This window comes from Arvicola amphibius, chromosome 4 (genome assembly GCF_903992535.2).
Source record: "Arvicola amphibius chromosome 4, mArvAmp1.2, whole genome shotgun sequence".
NCBI lineage: Eukaryota > Metazoa > Chordata > Mammalia > Rodentia > Cricetidae > Arvicola > Arvicola amphibius.
In genome coordinates, this window is record NC_052050.1 from 138,706,061 (window position 1) to 138,727,242 (window position 21,182).

Here is a 21,182-nt window from a genome sequence, read left to right on the forward strand (position 1 = left end):
CTCATGGAGTTCATCGTTCCCACCACAGTAGAAAGACCACTGGCCGCCATGAATCACATTATCACTGCATAGATGGCCACAACATTACCCAACAGTCTGTTGGATACGTCAGTTTCCAGTCCCATGTCAGAAATGCAGCATCCAAAGACACAGTGGCCCAGCACTGCAAACAAAGCAAGCCCCCCACTTGGTCTTGACAGCACTACTGTGGGGGGGGGGACCCCAGCCCCACATGGACTGCAGAGCCCCCAGGGTCTGACCAGCCCCGGTATGACCTCACCTTTGCTTATGTCCATTCCCTCTGCCATCTGTAGTTCATTGCCACCTGGTGACCTTTGGCCCTTTGCTCTTTCACCACACTTAGCCCTTCATGAAACTGCCCTTGCTTCTCTGACGCACAGTAGACTACCAAGGATCCACTGTTGTCTGTGGCGTTGTGTCTTTGCACACAGGCTGCCCTGTTCAGCCTCCAGGTCATACCTAGTCTGGATTGCTGGAGACTGTGGCCTGCGCAGCCCTGTAGCAGCTGGATTGAGTGGTTTATCCCCACGTTGGTGCTGATATCTAGAACATGTCTTTTTCTGATCCATGTAAACTCCCTGCCATTTGCATTTTGGATAGAAAGGGTCTTTTCACCTTAAGAGTGTTTTGATAAATTGTTAGCTGGAGGGGCAGAGGTTGATTTTGAGCAGCAGAGAGTCCCTGCTTCATTTGGTTGTCCTCTCACCTCGACAGCATTTAATACCATGTTTCTGTTGCCAGAGAGGGATCTTACTAGGTTTTAATTAAAAGCACAAGGTATTTCCTCCCATGGCATGTTCCCCCCCCCCCTCTCTCTCTCTCTCTCTCTCTCTCCTTCCCTTTCCCTTGCATGTTCTCCCTCCCCCAGCTCATCATCCTGTACCATTTAAAATGTTTGGGACTTGGCTAATCCCTATGGATAGAAACCTAGTGGAGCAGGATATTGATTACCAAATATGGTATTGCTGCTAAGATGCTGGCGGAATGCGAATCGTATTCTGAGCCTCTGGCCTCCCAATAAGCTGCCAAACAAATTAGGTCATTTTAACTTCTGAGCTTTTCTGTTTTGTTTTGTTTTTGTTAATAAGATGCTGGAACTTTGATTTGGAACATGATGTTGATGTTATTTTAACTCAGACAAGAGAAAGGGTATGAGAAGGGGGCAGGGAGAAGGGGGACTCGCTCCAGTATGTTTTAGATTGGCCGTACAAGGGGCGAGCACAGTGATGGCCTTGGTGGGTTCTAGACTCCAGTAAGTGAGCCGAAGCATAGGATTCAGATGTTCAGCCCCGTAGTCTAGGAATAAATGCTCCAGGGAGCTAATGACAAGCCCCGGGATGCTTTTGTTACTAGGTCTCAGGTTGCTGCAGGCTCAGGCTTAAAAAAGGTGCTTCCAAAGAAAGCTGGTGGAGAGTGGTGTTTGCAAGAGCTCCTGAAGTATGTGCTGAGACTGTTGCATGTCTGCCATGCTTTGGTGCTGATGTGCAGGGCTTTCCAGGGGAACACAGTTGCCTCTCAGCAAAAACACTTCTTTAGTCCATATCTGGGAACATGGAATTCGGTGTGAGGGTAACTCTAACGTTTGTTTGTTTTCCTTAAAGATAGGGTCTGTCTCACTCTGTAGCCCAGGCTATCCTTGAACTCACGCTCATAATCCTTTAGCCTCAGCTTCCTCCCAAGTGCTGAGATTATTGATGTGAACCAGTGCTAATAGGTTTGACAGAGGATAAAGTGTGTCTCGTTGTTCATTGGAGGAACGGAAGCAAATGCTGCTTCAGACTTGTGTCTCCTCGTGTATGTTCTGGTAATACAATACAGAGGTTTGCCGATTAAGGACCCCAGCGTTACCTCTGGTCCGTGTTTTCATTTTATTTCACAGAACTTCTCTTTTTGACTTTGGTTGGTTCGATTTATACAAATGCAACGCTTCCTACCCCCTTGCTATATTTTTTAAGCCTTAATGGTTTTCTTCCCTGAAAATAACAAAGTTAGGAATAAGTTCTTCACACTCAGGGCAATCTCTGGGTTGAGACGCTGTTGTTTGACCACAGCTGCCCACTCCCTGTTCCTATTAACAATCAGATTTTTCCTTGTGTCTTTGGAACTGAACCTGTGAAGTTCAGAGTCCTTCATTCTGGTCTCCAGAAATTCTAATGACTTGTGGAAACAGCCCTAACTTTTCTTATGGTGAAGGAAGGTGGGACGTGGCGGGAGGGATGCTGTGCATACAGTACTCATGAGGTTCTCAAAAGAGAGGGTTCTTTTTTAAAGAAAGGGATATAGAGACCATCGGGCCCACATAAATGAAAAAGCTTGTGTTCTTAGCACACCCCACTTTTAGGACTGAGACAAACGTGGAGTCCAATCCTGAGTGCCTTTTTGATGGTAATGTCTAGAATTCCTGGCATGGGCTGGTTTTCATTAGGCTCCTAGCTTTGCTTGGTAATGGAGACATTCTTGGGGGAAAAAGTCCTGAAATCTACTTGAGATTTATCTCGTAGTTTAGGCTGCCTGGAATCTGTTTCAGTGAAACGTGGTTTTTGTTGTTGTTTGTTTTTTTCAGGACAGGGTTTCTCTGTGTAGCCTTGGCTGTCCTGGAACTCACTGGCCTTGAGCTCAAAGATTACCCGCCTCTGCCTTCAAGTGTCCCTGCCTTCCAGGTGCTGGAATTAAATAAAGGCCAGTGCCACCAGGCTCTGGCTGAAACATGTTCTGGTTGTTTGTTTTTGTTTTGCTTTTTTAAAGGTTCATGGCACTGGTGGGGACTAACCTTACTTTTCTCTCAGGCCTGTGGAATCTTTTGTTTCCTTGTACCTTGCAAGCCAACCATAAAAGAAGTCAGGATCTCTCCACTTTGAGCCTAGCAAATTCATGCAATGACTGGAATTAAATGAAAATAGTTACATTTAAAATATTGCAGCTATTTAATTTCTGTGTTCTGAGTATACAGGGACTTATATTACCTTTGTAAAACCGAATTGGAGACAGCGTTCTTTTTCTTTATTTATAGGTAGCTGACAGTAAAAGCCCTGAAGAATTTCATTGTTTATAATGCCATTCAGAGTGCGGCCTGCTTGGGATTTCAGGTGTCAAACCAGCGTGGCCCAGCGCGTCTCTCTCTCTGGATTGGTCACGTTTTCCAGCCTCAGCAGCAGCCGCCAGTCAAAGTTTTTAAGCTGCGTTATGAATTTGCTGGTCTGCATTTTAAAAGGCAGACTAGACAGTGTTCAGGAAGAACAAGGATGTTTGTTTTGCACATCCACGTAACTGAAGATTCTGGTGGCACGAGCCACATTTGCCTGGCCTCTGGCCACGTAGTGTGGGTTTTGCGTGTTCTGTGTAAATACTGAGAACGAGAGCCCCTGCCGACCCTGTTGCATCGGCCGGAGTTTACATGTGTGTTTACATGTGTGTTTATTTTGCCGCCATCCTGGTTTACATCTTCCATTTGTTCTTTTTCCCAAAGGGCATCCGCTTCGATCCTGAAATCCCGCAAACACTACGACTAGAGTTTGCTAAGGCAAACACGAAGATGGCCAAGAGCAAACTCGTAGGGACTCCAAACCCCAGTACTCCTTTGCCCAACACTGTACCTCAGTTCATTGCCAGAGAGCCATGTAAGTTGATCTGCTTTTCATTTTGGAAACAACACCAGCAAAGAATTATTACGTACTGCTTGTGAGATAAGACTGTGGGATGCCAAGCTAGCTGCTGCTTGTTTTCCATTTCGGTGATGAAATTGCTTGTTCTTCCTCCCTAAATTCTGAGGACGGCGCTCTTGTTAGTGATTGACCATCATTTAAAAAAAAAAAAAAAAAAAAAAAGGCTCAGCTTGAACAGAACTGCATTTCCAGATAGATTCTCATTTTCTGGGTTTCCTTGACATGCCGTTGGCCACTGCGAGTGTCTTCTTCCCTGCCCCCATCCTTGGGAAGAGCAGCTGGCTCTCGGTGTTCGCTTCACTCTGCTGAAGGACATTAGTTCTTTGGCTTCAGAAAAATATTAAAAGTAGAAGAAGCAGATGTTCGGGGGCAAGCCGTCCTGTTTGGAGAACTGCGGGGGAGCAGATGCACAGGCTCACGGGGAATTTGTGGATGGGAGCACTCAGAACTTAGCATTAAGAGAGTGGTGAAGTTTTAGAGAAATTTAGGTTTCCTGTCTTGAATTGTTTATGTAAGGACACTGGCTAATTGTTGAGCAAGGTTTTTACCCCACATAAACGAACTTACACCCTTAGCTGTGCAGACCATGACTTCTGCCTTCAAGTGAAAAACTCGAAAAGGCTGGCTTCATTTTCTTCCTTAAGCTCAGTCAGCGCCAGGAATGTGGCATGAGGTGAAGTTCAGTTTTTCCTTTCGTTACAGAACCGCGTGTGAGTTAATATGGCAGGGCACTCGGAGAAGTCCAGGTTACGCACAGTTATCTGGAACATTCTGTCTCATGGTTCTCGGTCTTTCCAAAGACACAGTTGTGATCCTCTTGCCTGCTTCCCCGGGCAGTGCCCTCCTCACTGTAGTTAAAAGGCACGCGGGCTCCTTGCTCGCCTTGTGTCGTGTACACATCAAATTCAATCAGATCCTCCTGGAACCAGTGGGCTTAAGAGAGCTGGGGCTGGCCATGGGAACCGTAGATAACAGTTCACCCCCTGCCTCTGCCAAGAACGAAGGTTTTTACAGAGCCAGAAAGGAAAGACTTAACAGGGAGAAAAATTAGTTTGCTTTTTCATGTCCTAGGTAACTTGAATGTTGAGGAAGGAAATCTAAATAGAACTGCACCTTCTTGGAATAGTTGCAGGACAAGGGAATGGCTGTAAGGACATCTCTCGCATATTTTATCCTGACCCATTTAGACCCAGGCTTTGTGACACACATACTTATTTAGGTATTAAAGTAAGTTGATGAGTAAATTGAAACTTTGGATTTTGCTCTGAATTCTGAAAACATTTCCATCCATCTTTGTGTCTGGACATATCCAAACAGGAAATGTCACCCTGGTGACAAACCAAGCTCCAGCTTTCCCTCTCAATGCTGACTGCTTTTCTTAGAACTCAAACCTATGGACCAGGTGGCCAGGGACCAGATAGACAGCCTGCTCACCAAGGCCGGTAGGAAGCTGCAGAGGGGTGCACACTAGCCATCCCTGGTCCCTGGAGTTATAGGAGCTCATGCCAACAGACCTCGGCTCTCTGGCCGTACTACTCATTTCCTCTCCCTTCGAACAGAACTGAACCCTGACGCGGTCAGATAGTCTCCATGGCTGCAGCAGAACCGCTGGGGCTGCTCAGGGCAAAAAAAACTTGGAGCTGGGTGTGGTATCAAACCTGTAATTCCAGCGTGGGGCCAGGGGTGGGGTGGTGGTGAGATGAGGCAGGAGAATGGCCACAAGTTTGAGACCAGCCTAAGGTACATAGTGGGTCTGCCCACCCCCCCCCCCCAGCTCTGTCCTTTCAAATCAACCAAAGAACAATTTTTGAAAAATCAGAGAGTAGCGTTTTCTTGAGAAAATTAAAGTTAGTATGCTTTTTCTTTATATAGCTCCCTTTTACGACAGCGACCCTGACAAACAGCCCTCCGTAGCAACTCTGCTGACCTTGTCATCTGCTAGTGTTCCCTCTGGGAACTGTGATTTTTTTTCCCATGTCCTATCCGCTGTGATTGTTTTCTGAGAAGCACCCCACAGACTCACAATGCCCGAGTGAATGTGGACTGGTGGGTCCAGTTACACGGACCCACCCAGTTACAGCGTTGATCTGTTTAGCGACCTGTCAGGTGGACATGGCAGTGGGCTCAGAATCTGAGGGTTGGAAAGCCCAGAGGGCTTGTGTCGTTTGCGATGAGGAACTGACATGAATGCTGCTTTTTGTCGCTGCTCTCACGTGACTACCCTGCAGAGTGCGCTCCGTCACCTCTAGAGGAAGCGTGTTCTCTGATTTGATTATACAGCAAACATTCACCTGCAATCTTCTCAGTCAATACCTGTTGGACTGAAATGAGGACCCGGTGTGCTGTATCCTGGGGAGGAAGGAAGCAGTGGTTCCTGCTTGACAGAGCTGCCAAGAAGTTGGTGGCAGTCACGGCTGTCAGGAAAATCTTGGCCCCACTGTGAGGGACATGGGAGAGATGCTACATCTTAATCTAGATAGGACCTGACTCCCGTGTGTGCTAGCCATGCACGCTCCGTTTGTGCTGGGGAACAGAGCGAGAAACTGGGTTTTACAGCGTGGTGGTGGCCTCGGCTGTAGACCCTGATCTAACAGTTCTGGTTCTGGCAGCTGTGGTCAAGCTCAGCGACCTGCACAAAGGCATCTTTCTGTGCTCCTGTTCACTCAACTATGAGAAGAAAGTTATGCTTTCGTCACGTGATGGCTGTAAGCTAACAAAGCCGTATCACAAGATCACCCACATCAGGATTAGGAAGGCAGAAATGGATGTGGGGTAGCAGGTGAATGCAAGATGTCATCCAGTTTTATTTTTATAGAGCATTTGGCTCGCTGTTCTTTCCCCATAGTTGATAGGTGTCGGAATTGAGTGGCTTCAGCCAATTGTCCTTTCTTGCATGTTTAGGAGAAAGAGAGAATGGTACGATTCCAGGAATGTAGTATGTCTTCCTGACTAATTTTGGAGGGTGGTGTATCTTGCAGGGTCTCCCTCTGTAGCCCTGGGTAACTGGAGCTCCAGGGTAGATTAACCTGGCTTTGAATTAAGGCATTCTGCTGCTTATCTGCCTCTCTTCTCTGCTGTTTGTGGGTGTGAGCCTCTGCACTCAGATTAACTGTTTTTTCATTAATAAAATCATGGTTTTGAGTACACCTTTAATCCCAGCACTCGGGAGGCAGGCAGGTGTCTGAGCTCACGGCCAGCCTGGTCTACAAAGTGAGTTTCAGGACAGCTAGAGCTATTACACAGAGAAGCCCTGTCTTCAGAAACAAACAAACCAAAACAAGAAATCAGTTTGAAGTTAATATTCCTCATAGCTCTTACCATCTAATGCCATGGTTCTATGGGGTCGCATATCTTTGAACTAGAAATTCAGCCAGCCTCCTGAGTACCTGGGACCTGGGCCAGCCTGCCTGATCACAGTAGCTGTGCCCTGTGCCTGCTGCGCCTACAGCTAGGGCTCCTGGAGCTATCTATGTTTGCACACTCAACCCTGAGCAGGGAGATGCGCCCGGAGCGTTTTCACAGAATGGATTTATTTGCTTTTATGTTCCTAAATCTGGTCATAATTGCTTACTGTCTGCAAATGTGGAAGGAGCGACACCATAAAGGTCTATAAAAATGTACAATTTTGCCGGCGGTGGTGGCCGCACGCCTTTAATCCCAGCACTCGGGAGGCAGAGGCAGGCGGATCTCTCTGAGTTCGAGGCCAGCCTGGGCTATAAGAGCTAGTTCCAGGACAGGCTCCAAAGCTATAGAGAAACCCTGTCTCAAAAAAAACAAAAAAAGAAAGAAAAAAATGTACAATTTTTACCGCTTGTTGAGGGTGCTGGGAACCAAACTCAGGTCCCGGGAGAACAGAAAGCGCTCTTAACTGCTGAGCCATTTTTTTAGCAACCTCCTCCCCAGGACATAGTTTTTTTGGGATACACTAAAGTGCAGGTATGTAAGAAGTATAGCTCAGGTTGTGTTTCTCATCATGCACATGGAATTTAATTGAATAAATGCTTCTGAGTTTAACTTCAGTGTACCTATATTGAACCTTATATTGTACCTAAAGGCAGAGGCAACCAACACCTATTAGGGCCTTCGCTCAGACTAAACAGATCTCCTTGTAGGCGTTAGGGCCAGTAAATGCCTGAAGATGACCTTGACCTTCTGGTCCTCCCAAGTGCTGAGGTAACTGGTGCTCACACTGTGGCCATTTTCTTGCAGTGCTGGGCATTGAATCCACTGCCAGTGGAGCTACTCCTTGTCCTCAGTGACTCCAGAACTCTGCTGTAAACCAGCTTCCGGGGTTTTGATTCTGTGGGTTCCTAGCTAGGATTTGGCTCTGAATTGTGTGCACAGATGTGTGTGAGCAGGTGCATGTGCACATGTAAGTGCGTGTGGAGGCCAGATGTTAACCTCGGGTGGTCCGCCGTTACATGTACACATGAATTTTTAGACTCACCTTAAGTGGCCCTAATGTACAGTTGTGTTTGGGGATCGTCAGTAAAGCACAGAATTAAACCTTTAGCCTGTTCCTTGTAACTCCCCCTTGCCCTTGCAGCCTCCGACGCATGTCTGTAAGTACTTCCATGGCTGGCAGGGCATAGCCTTAGGAAAATCAGAACCCTTCTTTATTTGCCCGCCAGACCCCTGGAGCTTCCCGCGTAGTACTGTTCAGGCTTACGTCTGCAGACCTTTGTGACAGTTTGGAACTGAAGTCCATGTAAGTGTAGGCGGGGGTGGGGGTATCCTCCCCGTCTGAAGCTCCAAGTGACCGCAAAACGAGCAGCTCTGTGCTTCTGTCTTCCGGAGAGCAGCAACACAGCGCACGGCATTGCAAACTCTGAAGACGTCTGTTTATCCCTTGCTTGCTCTGACAGTGAGGTGCTGGGAACGCTACTCCCACTCCCCATGAGCTGGACCCTTTGGGAGGTGGAGACACGTCAGGGGACAGGAAGCAAAGAAAAGATTCTGACTTGTAGGTTTGTGAGGGATAAGGGTGGAACCATGACTCCAGAAACAGCTCCCTCGGGTGTTCATGTAAACTTTTCATAATACAGTCAGTCTACATATAGTATGTGCACATATGTGAGTGTGGCATATTCATGTGTCCATGTGTGCACACCTTTGTACAGGTGAATGTGGAGGGAAGAGGGCAGCCTTGGTGCATCTTACTTTCTCTGTCACTGCCTGCCTTATTTCTGAAAACTAGGGTCTCTCATTGAACCTGGAGCTGAGTGACTAGCCAGCGAGCCTCAGGGACCTTCCTGACTGCGACCCATCCCCGGAAGTGCTGGGAGCCCAGAGCCACCCCTGCTGTTTTAAGCAGCAAGGACTTCACCAACTGAGCCATCTTCTCAGTTACATGCTCTCAGGATTAAAAAAATACATGATGATGATGATGATGATGATGATGATGATGATGATGGTGATGATGTAGGACCAGAAAATAGCTGTCATCTTTGCCATGTTCGGCTTTGATGTATGCACTTAGCTCTTCCCATTGCTGGGACTAGATTCCTGACACACTTATCACACAGTTTGAAGGTGCAATCCATTATAACCAGGAAGGCACGGTGGTAAGAAGAAAGGAAGCAGTACAGTTGTGTCTGCAGCCTCCAGCAGAGAGATGCATGCCGGGGCTCTGCCTCCTACTTTTGCTCAGTCCCAGGTCCCAGCCCTTGTAAAGGGGCTGTTCACATTCAGGGGCTTCTATCCTTGGTCAAGCGTGACTGGAAATGCCTCCCAGACACGTCTAGAGGTCCATCCTAGGTGGCGGTGCATCGTAGTCTTGGGTAGAGTTGCAGACAGGAGCCAGAGCTCTGTGAACACCAAGTGCTCTGCCCGCTGTGCAGCATCCCCCGCCCCAAGTCTCTCTTTCTCCCAGCCTTCTCCTTAGACTTAAATATAGAAGGTTCTCAGATTTCTTCAGGGTTGAAGAGATGACCCAGTGCTGCTAACCCTGACTGTCTGATTCCATCCCCGGGCCCCAAATGCTGTCCTCTGATCTCTACACAGTTGCTTTGGTGTGCACATGGCCACGCTTGCACACACACAGAATGAACATTTTAAAAATGCATTCAATATTTCACTTCATAAAGTTTTCACGTTTTATCCAATTTTTTCTTTTCTAAAAGAGGATATAAATGAAAGGTCAAAATATTAAAATTCCAAATCCTTGGGCTCATCAGATGAATCCCCTGGTAAAGGTGAAGACCCCGTGGTAGGAGGAGATGTCTGATTCCTGACAGTTGTTCTCTGACCACCACATGCATGCTGCAACACACAAAGGATGACAATAACAACAACTATAAAAACCTTCACACAATCAGAAATCTTCCCACCATCCAGAAGCACCCTATTCGCGCTCTGTGTACCCTTCTGCGGCACGTGTGTATAAAACACAGATCCTGCTACGTTGTTTGGGTTTGCCGCCTCACTCCTCCATCCTCAGAGCAGTACCTTTAAAGGCTTGGGGTGAGAAAGGGGTGGGTCCCAGCTGAAGGACATTTTCCCTGCTGACTGGAGGACAGTCCCCTGCCCCAAAGCTTTGAACACTGCCTTGAGAAGTCCACGCAGGAGCAGAGCGGTCTATGAATAGTCTCCAGGTAGAGGAGGAGAGTAATAAGAAACCAGGGCCTTAACTGTCTCATTGGAGTAGCCTAGAAAGCCCCCAGGGCCACCCTGAGAAGACTAGATGCTTGTCTTTGTTTATCCCTTTGTCTGTCTTACCTATTGCTGCTGATTTTGATGGGTGAGATCCTATTGTAAGCCTGGCATGGTGGCTCAAGCCTGTAACCTCCACACTCTAGAGTTGGGGGCAGGAAAACTGACTTGGAGGCCAGGCTGGGCTAAGTTTTAAGCCCCTGTCCAAAACAAACAACAACAAAGAAGCCCGGAGGGAAGCTATAATGGGGGGAGGGTGTCTTCAGCGGGTCAGAGACAACAGCCCGTGGCACAGGAGACTCTTTCCAGTGCCCACCCTACCCCCACACAGTCAGGTGCAGGATGGAAAGAGGGACCGGTGGCCTCTGCCTTTTGTCAGCAGGCCTAGGAAGACAACAGGTCTAGGGAGAGAAGTTGTCCTTGCTGGGAACAAGTTTGAAACTGGTGATACAGGAGCAACAGTGATCAACACCCCAAATGACCTCCTCTAGGGACACCAGGTACCAAGGCCCTAGAAGGCAAGGATGGTAAGACCAGCCCACACCGACAAACTCAGAACAGCGACAATAAACTTCCTTTTAAGGAGAATCCGTCTTTCACTGAGCCCTTCTGCCTTAGTCACTTTCGGTCGACGCAGTGAAATACCTGAGAAGATTTGACTTACAAAGGAAAAAGGTTTATTTTGGCTTAGCTCTGAGTCTGATTGGTTTGGGCCCATTGCCTACGGCACATGCCCTTCATGGTGTGAGCATGGGGCCAAACAAAATAGTCAGTTTATCACCGAGAGGCAAAGAAAGAAAGGGCGTGCTCCCAGTGACCCGGAGACCTCATTAGGTCATGCTAAAAGTTTCCACCCTGTACAAAGAGCCTGTAAAATGGCCTCTGGGGGACATTTCAGATCCAGCCCTAGTACCCAGCGTTGACCTTCTCCCTCCACTTTGCTCCTCTCTTCATACCTACGCGCCCCTGTAGTGGTTGGTGCTTGAGATTTTGGTAATTTAATGATAACATTAAAATAACAGGAGGCGCTCAGTTTCGGTGATACTGTGTCTAACTAGATGTAGTTTATTTCAAATGGAAATTAAGTTGTTATACAGCTGGCCCTCAATTCTTGATGTTCTGCCTCCGCCCCCAAGAGACTACACCTAATTTAGTATCTATTTCAGTGTCAGAGTATGGATCTGCTGTAACTAGAAACAATCTCAGGAGTCAGGTTTCCAGTAGCTCTCGTGGACCAGAAGTCCGCACCCATGTCCTAGGCTATGTCTTAACTGCTTTCTTTCTCCTAACTGCAGTGCTTAAAACCTGCATCAAGGGGCTGGAGAGATGGCTCAGTGGTTAAGAGCATTGCCTGCTCTTCCAAAGGTCCTGCGTTCAATTCCCAGCAACCACATGGTGGCTCACAACCATCTGTAATGAGACCTGGTGCCCTCTTCTGGCCTTCAGGCACACACACAGACAGAATATTGTATACATAACAAGTAAACAAACAAAAAAATAATATTTTTTTAAAAACCTGCATCAAAATCTCAGTAATGGCGCACGCCTTTAATCTCAGCACTCGGAGGCAGAGGCAGGCAGATCTCTCTGAGCCAGCCTAATCTACAGAGCAAGTGCCAGGACAGCCTCCAAAGTCCACAGAGAAACCTTGCCTTGAAAAAAAAAATATCTCAATAACTCTAGTTCATCTTTTAAAAAATCATGGAATTCATTTGTCATCCAGATAATTTTCCTCACCTGTGCGTTCTGAACTTGGTTTACTGATGGAAGTGTTTACGTACACAATAAGTGTACAGGAGTCATTACATTTGTGACAAAGTCTCCTGTGACTCTGGCCTTGACCTCCCAAATCTGTGCCACCCCTCTTGAGATCCAAGCGTCTTCTAGCCTCAGTTGCTTGTGGGGTCTTTGTTGCCAATGGCTGTTAGACATTCTTGTGTCTTTGTCACCAACGGATGGTGGAAATTCTTGTTCTTCTTGCCCTCCACCCTTGTGGTCCTCGAATAAGCAGCAGCGGCTGACTGTGCAGGACAGCAGTTCTCACTGTGGTCCTCCCACCCTAGGTGGTCTGACCAGGGTCCATGAAGTCTAGGCTGTTCCCTGCCTCCCTCAGCCCTTTCTGCCCTTCATTCCATGGGCTATATCCCTAAGCCCTAACTATCCTCGTGAGAACAGTTTCCCTTCTTAACTGTACAGTGGCAGACATCACTACTAGCCCACTCCTTCGTTCATTTGTTTGTTCATTTATCAAGACAGGATCTGTAGCCTTTGTGGTCCTGAAACTCACTCTGTAGATCAGGCTGGCTTTGAACTCGCAGGTCCACCTGCCTCTGTCTCCCTAGTGCTGGCTGGGATTAAAAGGGTGCGCCATCACCGCCCAGGCCTTTTTATACGAGGATAGTGGCACTATTTGCTAGTTGAACTTAAATTCTTTACACTTTACTATTAAAAAACAAAATTTTATCTAGTAATGTTGGAGTATCACTCTCTGCTGAGCTCGTGATTCAGCAGCAGACCATGTGGCAGATGAGGGAGACCAGGGTTGGGTCCCACTCCGTGCTTGGGTCTCCAGCACCACAAAGACAAACACACAGTTCATCTGTCTAAACTTGTAAGTGCACCACTATATCATGCATATATACGTGTGTGTGCGTGTATGTATGTAAATAAAAATACATGCTTTGATCATAAATTGAACGCTGCAAGTGTGCAAGATCAGCTTGTCGTTTTAAACAAAAAAAGCCAATAAAATTAAAGCTTTAATTAGAAATAATTAGAAATTGAAGTGTTAGGGCCGGTGGTGGCGATTGCCTTTAATCCCGGCACTTGGGAGGCAGGGGCAGGCGAATCTCCATGACTTCGAGGCTAGCCTGGTCTACAAGAGCTATTTCCAGGACAGGCTCCAAAGCTACAGAGAAACTCTGACTCAAACCCCCCCCCCCAAAAAAATTAAAACTTTAATTATTTCAAAATATAGTTTAGAAAACTTTTCTATTATCATGAGTTATAGTTCCCATCTTGTAGCTGTGAAAGTAGTGGATTTTTTTTTATTGCACAGTGAAATGAGTCGACATTTGGAAGATCCACATAGCTCACCCAGTGTTTTTCCAATGGCATGATTTATTACAAAGCCATGGATGAAGAAGTCCTTCTAAAGTAACGGTTGATTTCAATGTAGCAGAATATGAAAGTTCGTTGCCATTTTAGATTCCATGGTGCGATATAGCCTTCAGAACCGCTGATTGTCCATCCTGAAGACAGAGAGGAAGGCCACATCAAACCATCAAACTCGTTCTCTTCTGTGGAATCTGGATTTGACGCATCTGTGACACCAAGCAGCAGGGGTCTTAGATGTGGGAGAGAGGTGACCTTCAAGGGGGGGTGGGGGTATTGGACAGAAAGGTGGAATAAATCTCCACAAAGTACATTTTAATATACATATAAAATGTATATCAAAGCCCATTGTTAGTGTTTTGGTTTTTTTTTTTTTTTTTTTAAATCAGGTTTCCTCGTGATGTCAGCCTGTCTGGTTTGGTCGACAGTGTTCGAGGCTGTATTTTTCTCGTGTACTAGAACCAAAACACTGTGTTGAGAGATTTAACCAGAAGCAGATGTGAGGATCTGGTTGTCTTTTCATAAACTAAACACTCAAGAGATTTGCAAAACTGTGGAGCTAAAGCCTTTTTTTTTTTTACTTACTTTAGAATGTGCAGGGTGCCCTGCCCTCTTCCCCCAAAGTCTATTCACATGAATGACTTTTTTTTACTGTATAATTTCATTTAGTACTTTAAGAAAAATAGGTATCAATCAGTGTTACCCGAGGTCGTTGGTAGGTTTCTCCCCCTCCTGTTTGTCTTTATTGTTGTGTTGCCCTGCACACATCTTTTCTCTTGGCACCGCCTGAGATATAAAGAGGGATCCAAGCCAGAGTAACAAACCGCGAGCGATGTCTAGCGGACCTGAGCGCTAGGTTCTGCCCAACACCGTGTGAGCCAAGCACAGTGGCATAGGCCAGTGAAGGCCGGAGGACTGGAATTTCAAGATTGTGTTGGGCCACTCAAAACCATCTTTAAAGATTTTTTTTTTTTTTTAAAGACTGTTGGTAAGCATGTAAAGTTAACATTTGTTCCTGGTTGTGCGGCCATCGGAATCTGCATGGGGTCAGCAATGGACTTTGCTTTGGCAGCAGTTAGAGCTAGACTGGGTGGGCCTGGGCCTCTGCAAGCTTTCTGCCTTTCAAAGATAGATAACTCATACTCTACGTGATGAATGGCCCATCCTGTTTGCCCCTCCTTCCCATTAGACAGTAAAAATTTTTACCTTTTTTTTTTTTTTTTTTTTTTTAAAGACAGGGTTTCTCTGTAGCTTTGGAGCCTGTCCTGGAACTAGCCCTTGCCTACCTCTGCCTCTGGAGTGCTGGGATTAAAGGCGTGTGCCACAACTGCCTGGCTTAAAGTTGTATTATAATGCCTTAAAACCACTACGTGTGACCAGTTGGTGGTGGCACATGCTTTTAATCCTAGCACTTGGAGGCAGAGACAGGCAGATCTCTGTGAGTTCAAAGCCAGCCTGGTTACCAGGACAGGCTTCAAAGGTACACAGAGAAACCCTGTTTTGAAAAACCCCCCCAAAAAGAAAAAAAAATGCAATTTTAAAAATGTGCATATATAATTTCATAGTCATTGGTCTCTTAATGTAGCTGTTTAAATTTTATCAATATCTATATATTTGAAAGTTAGATATTGAAAATTGTTATTCCAGGTGAACGTATTTTATTTATTTGTTTGTTTGTTTTTTGTTTTGTTTCGTTTCGTGATAGGGTCTCTCTGGAGCTAGCTCTTGGAGACCAGGCTGCCCTGCCTCTGCCTCTGCCTCTGCCTCTGCCTCTGCCTAGCAAGTGCTGGGATTAAAGGCTTATGCCACCACCGACTGGCAAGAATATATTTTAATATACTGTGGCCATTAACAACCAAAAAAAATAATACAGATAGCTGTTCAGATGGGATTATCCACTCATACGATGCTATCATCACGTTAATTCCCAGCTTTAGGCCTATGGATTTCATGCCTACTCGTGGAATTCCCTGTAACCAAGGCTCTTTCCAGAAAGATCGGAGACGTGATGTCCTCTGGGAGAGGGCAAGGAGTGGGAAAGCCTTGGCTGTAAGGCTTTTGTCTACTGAGGTCTCCTCTGCTGCATCCTGCAGCAAGGTCTGGGAGCTCTGCTGTACCAACAAAGGGCTCTAGCGGTGTCTGCTTCAATGAAATAGTTTAATTAGTGGCAGGAGGTGGCGGAGTGTCTCTCTGTCCTTAATGAAATACCCCCCCCCCCCCAAGGTCAAAGAGATCAAGCTTGTCAAACATTAACAGCCCTGTACAGGAAGCAACGGTGAAATCCTCTCCCAATTCTCTCACTTGAGTTTCACCAACATTTGAGGGGGAGGAGAGAGAAGTTCCCATTCTACTGTTACCCTAGAGGGAACAGTGCAGACCATCAGCATGGGGCAGAACCGAGGGCTGGAAGTGGTCTTACAGACACCTGATGAGGCTGAGGGCCCTGGACGGGATCGCACAGTGGCATCTGGGACGCTTTTTTCTGCCTGTTAGCTTTGCATGGGGGAGATCTCAGGAGGCAGACCTGCATAAAAAAGATGGCCAGACTAGAGGAGAAGCTGTGCGCACATCCAAATTTACTGGAGGAGGGAGTCCCCGGAAGCCTGTAGCTGCGACCACTGCAGAGCTGCACTCAGCCAAAGGAAGAGGCCACAGCAGGCAGGCTACCTGCTGGATCTAGGAAAGCTGCACGCCAGGCAAAAAGGTTTTGATCTACCCATACCAGGACGCACCCTGGCAGCATGCTGCCGAAGTACCCCTCCTAAGGAGGGACTTGCGGGGCTTAAGTTTCTTTTTATTTTTAAACCCTTTGCGTGGTTTTTGTTTTGCTTAAAATTTTTATTATCCCAAGATTCTGTAGGTCACAGTCCCAGGCATGGGTTGGTTAGTGGGGTCCTTCGCTTTGTGATCTCTGCAGAGCTGGAATGAACATTTGGCCAGGCTGTGACCCTCATCTGTTGTTCTGGGGCTGTAGGAGAGTTTGGGCGCTGGAGGTTATAAGTACTTGACCAGGAGTGTGATTTTTTTTTTTTTAAAAAAAAAAGCTGTTTAATTTAGCCACTACCACAAATGCAGTCGTCTGGAATTGCTAGTCCCTCACTGTGTGAGGCAAGATCCTCTCTGTGTCACACAAAAGGGCGCAGAGTGAGCCTTTCCCTCTCCTCGTGAGAGGCCTTTTAGGATGTGGTAGGAAAGGAAAACAAAAGCCCACTCCTACCCTGTGCTTTTGAGGAAAAGACAGGTGCACTGAAAAAACAGGTTGGTCAAAACATTCCCCGGGCAGCGGAAGCCACCAGTCGCTCAGGACCCGCACTGCATGGAGTCTCTTAGCGGCTTTTAAAGAAGAAACCTGGTTTTGGTTTTGGATTGGTGTGTATGGAGCTAGAGGGTCCGTGTGTGGAGCCCACAGAACAGCTTTGGTGGTCGTCTTTACCTCATTTGAAATGACTGAAATCTGATTAGCCTAAGAGTCACCACGTAGGTTAGACAGCTAGCTGGCCATTCAGCCACGGGAGTCCCCGTCCCGTCCCCCCCCCCCCCCCGGCATCTCCATGGGGACCATGGGATCAAACTCAGGACCTCATGCTCTCCAGCACTTGACTGAGCTCTTTCCCCAGTGGAAAGATTGCTGTCTCTGTGGTTTGTGGTTTATTTCTGGTGGGTGCGGGCATGGGCTTGGTTCTTGTGCGCGTGCTCGTTCTCTCCCTCACTCCCCCCCCCCCCCCCCCCCCCTCTCTCTCTCTCTCTCTCTCTCTCTCTCTCTCTCTCTCTCTCTCTCTCGTAAAGAAAATAGTGTCACCAACAACAGAAATGCACCACTCGTACTTAATAACTTTTGGCCATTATTTACTTAAAATCACTTGGGGATGAGGCCTCTCTTGCGATTGTTACTACTCTGCCGGGCCAATATGGTCTTCTCTCTTAACTGGCTTTAGTATAGAGTTTCTTCCTATCTTTCATTTTCACGCTAATTTTTAAAAATAAAGCGTTAGCCTTCTTAAGAAAAAGGTCCTCCTTTGGGGTTTGTGCGTTTTTCTTCACCTTCACGGTCTTTTCTTTGTTCTCACGCCCCTCTGTTGGCTGCAGAATTAAGAGCAATGAGAGGTTTGGGGAGTTCAGGGTGCCCGTTGCCTTTGAACAGGACCGCATCCTGGGTTCACACGGCAACCCCCCCCCCCACACACACACACATGGCTGGAGCTGGGAGAGACTGGATTCAGGTGGCTGGGGTGGAACACCTTACCTTAAGGTCCTTTCCGAGTTTATTCATTGGTATTCTTGAGACAGCGTCTTGGTATATGTCCATGACTAGCCTGGAGTCCCTGTGCAGACCAGACGGGCGCTGAACTTGCTTCTTTCTGATCCTCTTAGTGCTGGAATTACAGATGTGTGTCACCTTACCAGCTTTCCTGAAAAGCTTGATCTTTTCCCCATTTCCCTCATCGTGAGCTGAAACGTGACTGTCCTTAGTTTGCGGGTTTTCAGGTAGCCCACCCCCAATCCACAGTAATCATTCCCCTTATGGAGAGTTTTCATTGTGAAATTGATGATACAGGCTTATCTCCACTGGTGTGGGAAAAATTGGCTCGTTTAGTTCCGTTCTTTTGGTGTTTGAGGCAGGGTCTTGCTGTGTATTCCTGGCTATCCTGGAACTCACTTTATTTCCCAGGCTGGCCTCAGACTCACAGAGATAGATGCACCTGCCTCTGCCTCCTGAGTGCTGAGATTAAAGGCATGGGCAACCATGCTGGCCTGCCTGCCTGCCTGCCTGCCTCCCTCCCTCCCTTTCTCCTTCCCTCCCTCCTTCCCTCCCTGCCTCCCTCCCTCCCTTTGAGTGTCATGGACTCTTATTTTCAGCATGCTGTCCTGTAAAGCAGCCATTCTTTCTAATGCCCAGGGCCAGGGCAAGAGTTGCATCTTCTCATGATAAGGAGATGGAGCATTGCCTCAAGTGAGGCTAAGTAGGAATGTGCATCATGCCCAGGAGCGCGAGGGTCTGTGTGGCTCAGGAGCTGGCCCTGCTGACAGAGTTCATTGTTGCCTGTGGACCTGACTAACGCAGTTCCTCTACCTACAGAAAAGGACACCTTGATGCTTTCCCTAGGAAAGCTTTAGAAAGGAAGATTTAATTGAGATTTTTAAATTCAGAACGGCCACTGAACACTGGGAGTGCAGGTGCTTGTGTATGATTTGCTTTTTCCTTCTCACTTTTCGGGCTTTCTCAGCAATAGTGTAATGGAAAATAATTCTATGTGCCTAGTAATTTCTTCTGGTGAGATTAAAGTGAAGTACCTCCTGCAGGGATCATTTAGGGGGAAAAAAAAAGAGCTGGGGATGCAGCCTGCAGCCCACTTGGTAGAGATCTTGCCTGGCATGTGGAAAACCCTCCCCTTGTTCAAACCCTAGCACTATGTTAGCCCAGGCATGGCGATGCATATCTGTAACCCCAGAACTCTGGAGGTGGGGGTCGGAGGGCCTGAGGCCCAAGGTCATCCTCAGCTACATTTTGAGTTCAGCCTGGGGTACATGAGATGCTTTCTCTAAAAAGTGTGGTGGTGGTAATTTAACTTGTAAAAGGAATGTCTCTGAAGTCCAGCATGCAAGGCCGAAACCCCAGCTGCTGGGAGGAAGAGGCAGGGGCATCCATCGCAGGTTCAACTACATAAGGAATCGGAGGCCAACCCTGGGTACATGAGACCCTGCCTGGGCAGTGTGCCAGGGGTTGGATGCCTTTAAATGCAAAATAAGCGTAAACAGGGAGCGAATGATACTGATTAGATACTTTCAGGAATATTTTATCAATGGTACTGATAAATATTTAACTCCCTACCGATGAATGATGTCAGTTAAGATGTATTGTTTAGTACCTGTTCCTTGTGTTTAGTTAGGTACTTGTCCTTTTAATGTTTCTTAAGGTTAAAGAATTGTGTATTTATCAACCAGTATTCTATAAAGCTTTTTTTTTTTTAAACTGTAGCCAGCAGCGGTGCATTATCAGACCATTATTTTATAAGATGAAGAGCTCTTAAGTCTCCCCCCACACACACACACTACCCCGTCACATGGTATTGCCTACCATACCTGACGCTCAGATACACAATACAGTCCGTTTCTGTCTCATGCATGATATAGCTTCTGTCTCCTCCAGTCAGACGCATTTTGCCAGGAGTTACGTTGACTGTATGAATAGCTGTAGAAAGTCAGTGTCAGCCTTTGCTAATAAAATTGGTTTCCGTGTCCACCTTCTCCCGCACCTTTTAAAGACGGTGAGCAATTCTGTCCATAGAGAGTGCCAGCTCTGGACGCATAGGCATGCTCTCCAAGTGCTGCCCCTCGTCTTTTCTAAGCACAAACCATTTTTCCCGAGCACTGTGTTATTTCAGTGGAGATTTCCTTTGGATAAATTTAGTATAGATGTGTTTGATAAACTGTCATTAAAAGTTATTTAAAAGATTATTTTATTATACAATAAACATTTCTCAACTTGCTCATGCTCTTTCCCTAAAATAGCAATTTAACTTGACTTCTGGCAAATGCTAACTGAATAAATATCCTAGTAATTGTGAGATGTTAAATTTAGCAATTAGCAGCTTTCAGCATCAAATGCCAGGAAAGATCTTTAAGGGGGAAAAAAAAACCTTGGTGATTCTTTGAAAGGAATCTGAAAGTACGTATAATCATTTTTCCACCTGGCCCTTCTTTCTTCTCCCCCAAAGAACCTGAAGCATCCCCGTGGAAAGCTTAGAAATGGCCTTTTCTCTCCTCATCTCGCTGGTCAGCTATCTTCAGGGCCACTGATCCACCAAACATCCCAGGAGTCTCCAACCTCAACTCAGAGGTCCTTAGTTAGAACCAAGACTTCTCGCTTTCCCCCTGGCTCCCAGGTCTTCTGTGGAGCCTGTGGCTGATCCAGGTCTGAGGGTTTAGATTAGGTAGTAGGCACTCTCTGAGGGGAAGATAATCCTATTGGCAAAAGCACGTGAATTCATTCTCTTTATGATCAGATCTGGGGACTGGATCCCCAGAAAGAGCGAAATGTCCCAGAAGATTGATTTCTTGTGCCAAGACAGGTTTGACGATCAGCTGACTGAAGGGACTGGAAAGGCAGCCTGGGTGTTTCCCGGAGGTGGGGGCTTCACTAACACCCCAGCACTGGGGAGGCAGAAGACAAGTGGATCTCTGTGAGTTCAAGGACAGCCAGGGCTGCACAGAGAAACACTGTCTTGAAAACCCAAATAAATAAAAAATAATAATAATAAATAAAAGAAGTGGGTCTGTCTGAAATCAAACCTGTGAATTCAACTTTAATGGCTTGGGAGTCCCAGAAATCTTGAAGTGGGCTTATGCACCCGTGCATTTAACAATTTTAATGTAATCATTCAATAACATTAATTATTTACACAGTGTTTTACAATGACCTATTTTCAAATTTTATGTCAACTCAGATTCCACCTATTAGCGACCCCATTACCTTCCTCTTGCTGGCCCTGTCTAGTCAAATAGTCAGCTCATTTGTATAAATGGAATTATTTAATGTTTCCCGTCTATGTCTGGTTCCTTTGGGTGTTAGTGCATTTGTAGGTGTGCTGGTTGAAAATACGTTCTAGACAGCCCGAGGCTGGCCTCGGAGCTGGAAGCTGGTTAGTTGAGCATTTCTAGAAGGTTGTAAGAGTTGTAGACTTGAGGAAGGCTCCTTAATTCACGCGTTAGAGGCCAGCTAAGCTACTATGAAAT

General features: G+C 46.6%; 1 protein-coding gene across 3 annotated transcripts in view; it reads left to right on the forward strand.

Moving 5' to 3' along the window:
• The window catches only part of Rbpms (RNA binding protein, mRNA processing factor), a 149,343-nt gene that overhangs the window by 97,357 nt on the left and 30,804 nt on the right, over positions 1-21,182 (forward strand). For all 3 annotated transcript variants that reach the window (XR_005284925.2, XM_038324578.1, XM_038324579.2), the window contains exon 5: positions 3,488-3,638. Coding sequence is in view for 2 of the 3 variants with exons in the window: in XM_038324578.1 (XP_038180506.1) it covers positions 3,488-3,638 (151 nt within the window). In the remaining variant the exon portion in view is untranslated. The remainder of the gene's footprint in view (positions 1-3,487; positions 3,639-21,182) is intronic.